General features: G+C 34.5%; 1 protein-coding gene across 4 annotated transcripts in view; it reads left to right on the top strand.

Annotated features, from left to right (window-relative positions):
- The window catches only part of PPP4R3B (protein phosphatase 4 regulatory subunit 3B), a 60,506-nt gene that overhangs the window by 41,826 nt on the left and 6,670 nt on the right, over positions 1 to 12,010 (top strand). For 2 of the 4 annotated variants that reach the window (XM_029937387.1, XM_029937385.1), the window contains 6 exons: positions 943 to 984; positions 3,265 to 3,423; positions 5,603 to 5,772; positions 8,196 to 8,335; positions 8,737 to 8,921; positions 10,607 to 10,809. In XM_029937387.1, the coding sequence (XP_029793247.1) occupies positions 943 to 984; positions 3,265 to 3,423; positions 5,603 to 5,772; positions 8,196 to 8,335; positions 8,737 to 8,921; positions 10,607 to 10,809 (899 nt within the window). Of the gene's footprint in view, positions 1 to 942; positions 985 to 3,264; positions 3,424 to 5,602; positions 5,773 to 8,195; positions 8,336 to 8,736; positions 8,922 to 10,604; positions 10,810 to 12,010 lie in introns of those variants that run through there. The other 2 variants (XM_029937386.1, XM_029937388.1) reach the window with 2 other exon arrangements.

Here is a 12,010-nt window from a genome sequence, read left to right as displayed (position 1 = left end):
TGTTTTCAAACTTGATAAGAATTGATTTCTGTTATTATCATTCTGCAGTTTTTTTCTTTTACTCATGCTTTTTTGAAATCTGTCCATATTGATACCTAGAGTTCTTATTTATTTTTAACCCCTACATAGTATTCTCTTATATGAGTATGCTGTAACTTAGCCGTCTACCTCTAATGTACATTTCTTTGTTTCTAGATGTTTGATTATACACAATGCTGTGTGATACATTCTTATTTTTTCCTACACATATGTGCTGTAAGCCATGTACCTAGAAGTCAGAACTTACAGTGTCGTCTTTTTTTTTTCAAACTTCAAGGCATAAATGACTAATTGTTAACATACGTGTTATTCTGGAGTTTAAGAAACTCCTACATAGACTTGTCCTAATTGTTGGAGGATGACTAAGAAAAGTAAAAGAAGTATTGTTATTCTTTTCTCTGGTTGTAACCTCACTTTTTCTTATCAGAATATTTGTGATTTTGTCTTTTAATAATTCCTCATCTTCACACAATTCTATAAACAACTGCGGATACAGGTATATTTGACTGAAGCAACTGAATTTTTTTAATTGAAATATAATTGACACACAGCGCTATATTAGTCTCCGTGTACAGCATAGTAGTTGACGAGTCTACACCTTAAGCTCTGCGAACCACAAGTTGTGGCTGCTATCTGTCACCAGACAGTGCTATTACAGTACCACTGAACCATGCTCCCTGTGCTGTACCTTTTATCCCTGTGACCTACATACCATAACTGGAACCCTCTACCTACCTTTACTCATTTTGCCCAATCCCTCACCCTCCCCTCACAACTAATTCTTAACGGTTATTATCCAGATAAATTGAGATTATGATCAAAAACATGCTTTGTATGTTGTAAAGTACTAGAAAATGTGATCTAATTATTACTGAAATAACTGACTTTACCTTTTTTTATTAGATAATATAGTTGGATCTAACAAAAACAGCACGATTTGCCCTGGTAAGTATAAATTCTTATTTTATGAACTAATACAAAGTGACAGCTTTTTTTCCTCAGAGTATAACGCACTTATTTATAAAGGCTAGAAAGGGCATATTTTCAAACAAATGAAATCCAAAAAAATCTTTTTTTCTTTATTATAAAGAAAAAAGTCCACTTTCTCCAATATAGTTGGAATTTTTTGTTTCTTACTGTAAATTTAGAGCTTATTTTCCAATTTTTTGAGAACACATCTGAAAATTGAGGATTATATCTCATTCTTAATTTTGAAATCCTAAGGTCAGTTAGGAACTAGTATTGATGACAGCATTATTCTTAGGTGTTGTTTATGAATGTGAGTGTAAACATTGTTGCTTCTACTTGGAACATGCATAGAAGGTATGAGGCTGGGAGTATGGAAAATAGGCTGTGTGCACCTAGCATCCTGTCCTTTCTAACAGGCTTGTCGACAGTCTAGGAGACCATTCAGAGATTGGATTTGAGATATCATGAATAATTTCATGTCCTAATTTGAGAAAGTGAAAACAAGACACTTATTAACACTGCAGATAGATCATTGTTACAAAATCTTTGTAAATAAAATTTGGGAATTGAGAGATTAAGAGAGTTTGTTGTTTTTAATGGTGAGGAACTAGTTCTTATATTGGTTATTGTGTTGGCAGTTACACAGATTGCTCTGAAGCAAGTAAATCTCTTTACTTCCATTTAAAGTAGGAAGCGAAATAAGCCAAGCAGAGAAGGACAGAAACCATATGTTTCCATATGGGTCTAACAGGAGAACAGGAGAAACCTAATGGAGGACCAGGGAGGAGGGGAAGAGGGAAACAGTTGGGGAGAGAGAGGGATGCAAAACTTGAGAGACTATTGAATGCTGAAAACAAACTGAGGATTGAAGGGGGAGGGGGGAAAAGAGGTGGTGGTGATGGAGGAGGGCACTTGTGGGGAAGAGCACTGGGTGCTGTATGGAAACCAATTTGACAATAAACTATTATGGAAAAAGAAAGAAAGTAGGAAGGATCTTTGAAATACCAGAACTGTATTTTGTATTTATTTTGAGGACGGGGGAGGGGCAGAGAAAGGGAAAGAGAATCTCAAGCAGGCTCTGTGCTCACAGCATAGATCCCAACACAGGACTCAGATCATATGAACTGTGAGATCATGACGAGAGCCAAAATCAAGAATTAGCCACTTAACCAGCTGAACCACCCAGGTGCCCCAGTTTTTCATGGCTATTCTGTTATCAAAAGAATGCTGACTTATTCTTAATAGTATCATAGTTGCACAAAATATTTATAAGTGTAATCTCCTTGAAAAATATAATAGCTGGGACTAGATTTTTTCTGTAAAGCTGTGATTACAAAATTTCCTTACGGTTTAATATTTCTTGCCTAAAACATTTGTAATAGGTGTGGGTAATTGTTGACATGAGCCTTTGACATATATTGAATTTTGATGTTCAGGAAACAGTTTGAAATCTCATGAGTGTATACACCAAAGCCTCTTGAGAGGGAAAAAAACCGTAGTTTATTTCAGTAGGCATCTCATGGATATCAAGACTTGATGTTAAAAAGATTATTGTTAAGATATATTGATGTAATATTTCTCACTTGATATTCAAATAGCCAAAAATGTCCTTTTTTAAAGATGTCTTTAAAGAAAGCATATTGGGGTGCTTTGGGGGCTCAGTTGGCTGAGTGTCTGACTTTGGCTCAGGTCATGATCTCCTGGTTCATGAGTTCGAGCCCCACATCAGGCTTGCTCCTGTCAACGCAGTCTGCCTCAGATCCTCTTGTCTTCCTCTGTGCCCCTCCCTATTTCATGAATGCATGCTCATTCTCTTTTTCGAAAAAATGAATTTAAAAAAATACTTATTTTGCTGGGAAAATTTGTACTGCACCATGATGGGCAAAAAGTTTGAGATGTTTACTCTTTGGACCCCTTTATGGATTAATTAGTATTAATAGTAATAGCACATATTGAGGAAATACTACTAAGAAGATCTCAGTGGAATGACAGTTTTCTTATCATGTTTGTAGATTTTTATTTAGACTTTCTTTCCTCTTAACACATAAATATTTTATACAAGAGCTTTAGAAAGTATCCATTTAGTCAATAAAACTGATAACACTATTGGGGAGTCTGCTAATGAAAAAGTAAAAATCTGTAGCTGCTTTAATTGATATAAAAACGAGGAGGAAATAGAATTTTACTGTTGGTCTAAAATCTGGGACTTTATTTAGATGAATTGTGATATTTATTTTCATATGACTTTCTTTGTAGATAATTATCAAACAGCACAGCTGCTTGCCTTAATTTTAGAACTACTCACATTTTGTGTGGAACATCACACATATCACATAAAAAACTATATTATGAACAAGGACTTGCTGAGAAGAGTCTTGGTCTTGATGAATTCAAAGCACACTTTCCTGGCCTTGTGTAAGTAACAGTTTAAATGAATGTTCTTGTAAAACATTTTAAGGAACAATATTTTTAATAGAGATAAGCTCTGAAATTACCCATTGGACTTTATGTTTTAGCAGTATATATACTATTAAAGAGATGATTATGAGAAGTACTAATCTTTTATTTAAAGGACATGAAGAATAGGTCATGGTGCTTTCTACCCACATATTACTCATGTTTGGATTAACTTAACTCTAGTGATGAAATAGCATGTACAATGACAGCATTTCACTAATAGAACATGTCCTGCTGTCTTTTACATCTGCTTCATCACACTGTCATTGAGTGGTGACTTTTTTTATACTTTGAGATATGGCCTTAAAATATTCTTGTGTAACTTGGGTTATTTATCGAACTTGTAAAGTAACTTAGGAATATCCCTCAGTAGACCACTTGAACCAGTAATAAACTTAAATGCCGATATTTGCTTCAGTTTTGATTTTTGGCAAACTTTTAACTTTCCTTTCCTCTTCATAATTTTACCTGCAAATAGAGATAAACTAGCAACCTCCTCCTTCCAAATAAAAAGAGCTTTGTGTGTTTTTTCTGAGCATAAAAATCATAGATAAAATTTAAACATTTAATGTGTAGAGAAAAGATTAATCTCCAAACTACTACTGTTATTTTTCTTACTGAATTAAATTTTCTCTTTTGTTATATTGTACGTTGCCATATATATCTTAAATTTTATTTCTGGACTATTATTTCTAAATCTTTTTCTTTTACTAGATGAAATAAATGGGAACGTTTATTGTTAGTCCACTATGGCATCTTTGGTGTAATGTTTATTATCTTCTAAATCCCTCTTCACTTCCCCTTTTCATAATTTTCTTGGTTCTTGGACATTTGTTCTTCCATAGTAACTTAAAAATAATTTTATCTAGTTCATCCTGATCAAACTTACATTAAACTCTTCTAGTAATTTTAGGAAGATGGATGTTCTCATGATAGGTGTTCCTCTCTGGCTTTGTATAACTAGTCCTTTGGGATGACTGCAGAGTCATTTCTTTATATGGGTATGCCATAATCGAACAAATCTGCAGTATTTAGATGTTTACATTGCTTCAGGATTTCAGTTATAACAAGCACTATAGTTGTAACTGTATCCTACCATTCACCAGCAGTCTATGAGAGTGCTCACATCTTTACCAGTACTTCAGTCTTTTTAATCTTAAGTAATTATTTCTTGTCCTGCTACAAAAAGAGGTGATATTAGCAGTCTAACACTTCTCTTCACACTTGTTTAGTGTTATAGTTTTCCTGCATTTATACCTTCCGTGGCCTGTTTCTGTTTTATTCTCAGATAATATTTGGAACCTCTTTTGACAGACACAACTTCTTTTAATGACTTCCATCTTTGAACAGTGGGTTGAAATGAGAGACTGAACTTTTTTTTTCAGTATTCTAAAATGTGAAAAACCACGATACTGATTATTTGTTACTCTATTGTTCTTTTCAAATACAGCCTGATCTGCCATAGTACATGTTTACCAAAGGCAAAACAGCTCATAAGCAGTTGGTAAACAAGGGAATGACCTTATCATGTGTAGATAACGTCTGTTCACAGATGCTTTCCAAGGCAAAGAGAACTGAAATAATGGGAGTGGAACTGTAGTCTTCATCAGAAAAGTAAAAGACCTTCAGCCCTCCTGTAAGGCTCCCAGGAGGAACCCCTTTGGCTTTATTTTCAGAAGAGAAATACATAACATCGAAAAGAAGTACATAACCTCCAGAGCTCCCTCCTGCAGGAGGCGAGGCGGTCTTGGCAGGCTGCACCACTCCTGCGCCCACCTTTGTGAGGACAGCCCTGCGCGGGTCCTGAGCTGTCGTCACTGTGCTGTCTGCATGTCTGCCAGCATCGGCAGCCTGTGCTTTCTTTATTCCTTTTTAGTCTCTGTATCATGGAGCTACCTGTCTGAGTAGTTTATTTATCTCCCAAATACCAGTTATTGGGCTTTTTGCTAGCTCTGCCATAGAAGTTATACAAGTTTTAAGTGGTCTCTCCCTAACTTTTTTATTCCCTCAAAACCCAATTATTTTTAGTGCACAGGTTTTACTTTTTTAGAGGAATATAGACATTCTTTCTATAAAAATACCATCACAATAATAATAATAAATTATCAATTTTTTCCCTGTTATTATTTTTAATTAGGTGCTCTTCGTTTTATGAGGCGTATAATTGGCCTTAAAGATGAATTTTACAATCGCTACATCACGAAGGGAAATCTTTTTGAGCCAGTTATCAATGCTCTCCTGGATAACGGAACTCGGTACAATCTGTTGAATTCAGCTGTTATTGAGTTATTTGAATTTATAAGAGTGGTAAGTTTATACTAAACGGTTCTTAATAATTATATGTTTAGCAATGTTAATAATTCTAAATTGTGAAATTTAGCATAATATTTTAATCCATGTTTACTGTGTATTGTATTTATTGGCTAAATGGTTTTAGGATTATGTTTGGCATATGTAGACTTTTCAGTCAAGTATGCCATTCATAATGTGATCTCTATGAGCTATTGTAGGGGGAGTGATAAATATAGAAAGGTTGAAAATAACTACTTTGGTAAACTTTGAAAGATGTATAAAAGGTAGCTGTTATCATGGAATTTTAAGTCGAAGAGACCAGGAAGTAGGTGGACCACTCCAACTGCTTATTTTGTAGATGAGGTACTTGCATCATCCAGACTGATTGACTCAAGAGCATCCATTTGGTCAGGAGCACAGTCAGAACTTGAAGATAGGTCATCGCTTGCTTTGGGGCAACATAAGATTTGTCATAAAAAGATCTGGAGAGAACTCTGTGAGCAACAGGGACAAGACAGGTAACTATAGAACCAGTACAGTAAATTTACCCTCTCCTACACACTGAAATCGTTTCACCAGTGGAAATGGCCATGTGGTTAGAAAGAATTTTTTAAAAAATCAGCTAGAAATTCATTATCTAGTTTTGTCTGTTACAAATCAAATTTCTGCTCATGACATGCTATTCTCATATAAAGATGATTTGGCTAAGTGCATTCTTTTTCTAATAATAGTCACTTACCAAGAGTATGGGTTTCAAAAGGATGAAGAGCATAGATATACTCTTTAGCCTTAGAAGAGAAGGAACATAATTAACTAACTCACCAAGTATCTGAACCCCAGTTCACAGTGTATTGTTCTAATGAATAGAGATTGACTTTTACATGTTTATCCTTAAAATATTTGGTGAGATACTGATAAAGTGAGTTGTAGGGTAACAACCCCATCCCTATTCCTATGATTGAATTTGTTTTTCAGAAAATAATTTTGGGTAGTTGATAAATGTACATTAAATCCCAAAACTTAACTCCTCTTTTTGTTTAGTGTACAACATAGAGCCATTTTACCTGGGTTTCTAATATTTCTTGAGATTTCCAGGAGAAGTAGTTTAAAGACTTAAAATCGTTAATAGAAGCAGTTTGTAGTGTATCTTTTTTTAAGTTTATTTTGAAAGAGAGAGAATGAGTAGGGGAAGGGCAGAGAGAGAGAATCCCAAGCAGGCTCTGTGCTATCAGCATGGATCCCGACTTGGGGCTTAATCTCAGGAATCCTGAGAATCCAGAGTCAGGTGCTTACTGACTTAGCCATCCAGGTGTCCCTATTATGGTATATCTTTTAAAGAAGTAGCATGTATATTTCTTACTAATATTAATTTCCTGAATCATTTCAATTATTAATAATAATATTCAGGCACCTGCTTGAGTTTCTCTCTCTTTCTTTTTCTCTCTCTCTCTTCCTTCTCCACTTACGGGCACACTCTCTCTCTCAAAATTATAAATAAATATTTCTTTTAAATGAGCCTGCTTTGCACTCAGGTATTTGGAATGATTATTTAGAATGGTACGTGTAGAATTTAGAAATTGTTACTATCAGTGTATTTCACAAAAATTATACCATTGGAAGACTGGTATTTAAGTTAACAGTTTATCATATCTGTACATGTATTATAGTCAAAGGAGTCTGTATTTATTATGTAGGTAAGGCTTATCCCATTTTTAAAGTTTTTATTAACGTTTATTTATTATTGAGAGGCAGAGACAAAGCATGAGCATGGTAGGGTCAGAGAGAGATGGAGAGACACAGAATCTGAAGCAGCTCCAGGCTCTACACTGTCATCACAGAGCTCAACGCGGGGCTTGACCTCACAAATCATGAGATCATGACCTGAGCCGAAGTCGGACACTTAACTTGACTGAACCATCCAGACACCCCAGCTTAATATTTTGATACCAGTTAAACAAGGAGTCATTAAGTAACACCTAACATTTTCTTAAAAATATAATTTTAAAAAATAGGATATTTTAGCTTGCTCTGTGTTCCTGATCAGATCATCTAACTTCCCAGATCTTCAGTTTTCCTTTTCTGTGAGATGGGAGTAATAAAACCTATTTCATAGAATTATTATGAGGATCAAGTGAAAGTATATATTAAAGTGCTTTTTAAATTATAAAGTGCTACATAAATGCAAAAAATAAGCAGAAGACATAAACTAAAACTATTTACTTTCAGATGTTTTATAGTCCCCCAAAAAGACTTCTTTTTTATTTCAAGTTTTCTGAAGAGGCCTGGCTCATGTATGAAGAAACTAGGACATTTATTTTTGGAATGTGATTTTGAAAAATCTTTTTTGATCAGCTTTGGAACTATAAAAAAGTTCTTTTAAGTTTTTTTCCTAACAGTCGTTGAATTTTATTTGAATTGTAAATTTTGTCCTTATACAGGAAGATATCAAGTCTCTTACTGCACATATAGTTGAAAACTTTTATAAAGCACTTGAATCAATTGAATATGTTCAGACATTCAAAGGATTGAAGACTAAATATGAGCAAGAAAAAGACAGACAAAATCAGAAACTGAACAGGTATTGTTTAAGTATATTACATCTATAGTTTACACAATTATATCTAAAATCATCTTTTGCTTGGATATGACATAAGAAATTACCCAGGAGCATTCTTTCCATCATTAGATAGCACAGGCTCTTATTGAGGGTAGGATATTCTCTTTATCGGAATCTTTTATATGAAAAATCACTGCTCTGTATCATAAGTCAATGTACATTTTTTGTTTAGTTTGCAATGTCCTTAAGTATTTTGGAGTATTCTCTGGTTACATCTTGTATCACAGTTGTGGTGATGATGATATAAGTTATACTCCGTTAAAATCACTTTAGCTCCCCTTGGTTATACATATTTATTCTCAAATTTAATCTGGTTACAAACTTTAAGTCATTACTCAGTATTTGTGATATGTTTCTTACAGTGTACCATCTATATTGCGTAGTAACAGATTTCGCAGAGATGCAAAAGCCTTGGAAGAGGATGAAGAAATGTGGTTTAATGAAGATGAAGAGGAGGAAGGAAAAGCAGTTGTGGCACCAGTAGAAAAATCTAAGCCAGAAGATGATTTTCCAGATACTTACGAAAAATTTATGGAGACCAAAAAAGGTATTAAAAATTTTTTCAATAGTGCATCATATTTAAATACAGAAATTGTTCAGCTGCCAGTGAAGATCTGGTTATAGTGTATAAAGCATGAAAGACCTGAATTTTATAGCAAAACATGACCTTTTAAAATGTTCACATCTTTAAAAAGTTTAAAAAGAAGAAAGGGGCTCCTGGGTGGCTGAGTCAATTAAGCCCCTGACTTCGGCTCAGGTCATGATGTCATAGTTCATGGTTTCAAGCCCCGCATCGGGCTCTGTGCTGACAGCTCAGAGCCTGGAGCCTGCTTTGGATTCTGTGTCTCCCCCTCTCTCTGCCCCTCCCCTGCTCACACTCTGTCTTTCTCTCAAAAATAAATAAACATTTAAAAAGTTAAAAAAAAATTCCACGTTTTTGCAAATCTGGGACTTATTTTCATGTTCAAAATGTTTTTCTTGAAACCTGCCATTTTGTGATGCTCTTCGTTTGCTATTTAGACATTATATTGTCTACGTAATCTATTGCCTTCTGTGAATAATCCTGGATTTATTTCTGTACTGAAATCTCCAACAATAGTAGAGACTATAGAGATCCATAGAAACTTTCCAGAGCACTCTGCCTTTTATAGCTGAGGAAACTTTAAGCTCAGAAAAGTAACTTTGCTCTTTGAAATTTTAAAATCATTATAAAAATTTCATAAAGGTATTCTATCAAGAGAAGAGAAATAAAATTTCCCATCCTTCAAATAGTTTAACTTGCTTTTAAAACTGAGATCTTACTTAGCTTTCAAAAGAACAAATCACTTTAATTGTGGCCTAAAAAATTACCATTATTGGAGGACTGTTCTCCATGTGTCATATAAATGTTTAATAAAAATTTACATTTTGAAAAGCAAAAGCATTTCCTGGACTTTGTATAAAGTTTGTGATTTTAAATGCGAGGTTTTCTAACGGCAGTTCTCCTTAGATTTATCTTCATTGATTTATTACATTTTTCCTGAAACTCTTCCCAGCATCACTCATGTACTTGTTAATGCCCTAAGTTTACTTCCTTCAGCCTGGGGGAGCAAATAGCCCATTAAAATGTCCTACAGAATAGGTGGTAACTTTTGGTGACCTAATTCTTCTACCTTTACTCATTACAGGCACTACCCTGACTGTCGTGGAAAGGGGCAGTGAGGCCGTGCTTGAAGCACCATATCCACTCAAGAATGATACACAAAAACAGCAACCAGATATGACAGGATAGTAGATACCTATGTCATAAGAGAAACAGATAAAGGAACCTGGAATCTTCAGGAAATAAGAGACTGATAGACATGATGATATCATCTTTAGGCATTTGAAATACTGACTTGTAGTAGGCATTATCAGGTTTGCGTAAGGAGGAGTAGAGGATCATTGCAGTGAGTAGAAGCTGCAGAGAGACCGTAAAAGGAAGAGTCAGGCAGGTAATGAATCCTTGATTTGTCCTAGATAAAGCAGTGTAGAATTCTGGTGTAGGATGGCAGGTTCTGGTATATAATTCTCAAGATCCTTTCTAATCCTGAGATTTCTAAGATTCCAGCTAATTAAAGACTTAGGACTGTACACATCATGCTCTACTCTTAGAAAGCAGAGGCAGTGATTTATAAGTGTTTAAGTTACTGTTCTTTTCAGATGCTTTGCTTTAGGAATCTTTACTAAAAAAGATTCAAAATTTTGCTTTAGCAAAAGAAAGTGAAGACAAAGAAAACCTTCCCAAAAGGACACCATCTAGTGGCTTCAAATTTACTTTCTCCCACTCTGCCAGTGCTGCTAATGGAACAAACAGTACAAACAGTAAATCTGTAGTGGCTCAGACACCACCATCAAGTTCTAATGGATCCTCTTCGAAAACTACAAACTTGGCCACATCAGTAACAGCCACAAAGGTATGTGAAACTATTCTGTACACAAACAAATTTTCCTTTTTCCATCTTTAAAATTATTTTGTGATTACTAAAGAAAATTCAGATAATAAAAATAATTTCAAAGAAGAAAAAAGATTGTGCTTGCTGTCATCAGGGAAGATGACTGCTAACATTTGATTCTTCTTTAGGTATATCAGTTTATCAGACATGCAATTGAGGTCTTTCTCTGAACAAAGTTTTGTATCCTGATTTTATTTGTTAAAAGAATTTTTCTGTGGTACTAAAACATTGCTGATGATCACAGAATTTCATTTTATTTATCTATATCATAATATTTATAAGCAACACACCAAGTACTATTTTGGAGGACATAAGTTGATTCTGCTATTTCATTGATGGGACTACTGGTTTTGTTGCATTTAAAGTTATTTTCTTGGATAGATGCATAAAGAAATGTTTTCATACAAGAGCTTAGAACACTATTTGCACCCTCTCAATATAGACTAGCTTTTCTTTTTAATCAAAGCAATACATGCACTTACTGTCAAAAGTCAAAGTTATATTAAAAGTTGAAAAAAAATCCTGTTTTCCACAGAGATAGCTAAAAACTCTTGTACCTTCTATTTCTAAATAGTATGTTAATACTTTTGTATTTTACAAAGTTTAGACCTAATTTATTAAATGCTTATTATGGTAGGTAAGAATTTAGCATGTGAACAGTTTTACCCTCACTCTTATTTCTCCTGTATCACAGTTTTTGGTTAAACAATATTGGTTTGGTTAAACATTTGTTGATAATTGTATAGGTGAAGGTAATATAAATATTCTTTATTTGTGAATTTTTTCCTGGTCTTTTTCTATACTGTATTTTTCTTTTCTTTTTTTTTTAAATATAATTTTTCTCTTTATTTATTTATTTATTTTTTAATAGTTTGTCAAATTGGTTTCCATACAACACCCAGTGCTCTTCCCCATAAGTGCTCTCCTCCATCACCACCACCTCTTTTCCCCCCTCCCCCTTTTCCCTTCAACCCTCAGTTCATTTTCAGCATTCAGTAGTCTCTCAAGTTTTGCATCCCTCTCTCTCCCCAACGCTCTTTCCCTCTTCCCCTCCCCCTGGTTCTCCATTAGGTTTCTCCTGTTTTCCTGTTAGACCTATGAGTGCAAACATATAGTATCTGTCCTTCTCTGCCTGACTTATTTCACTTAGCATGACACCCTC

Source organism: Suricata suricatta, chromosome 4, assembly GCF_006229205.1.
Source record: "Suricata suricatta isolate VVHF042 chromosome 4, meerkat_22Aug2017_6uvM2_HiC, whole genome shotgun sequence".
Lineage (NCBI taxonomy): Eukaryota > Metazoa > Chordata > Mammalia > Carnivora > Herpestidae > Suricata > Suricata suricatta.
This window is presented reverse-complemented; position numbering and strand designations above follow the sequence as displayed.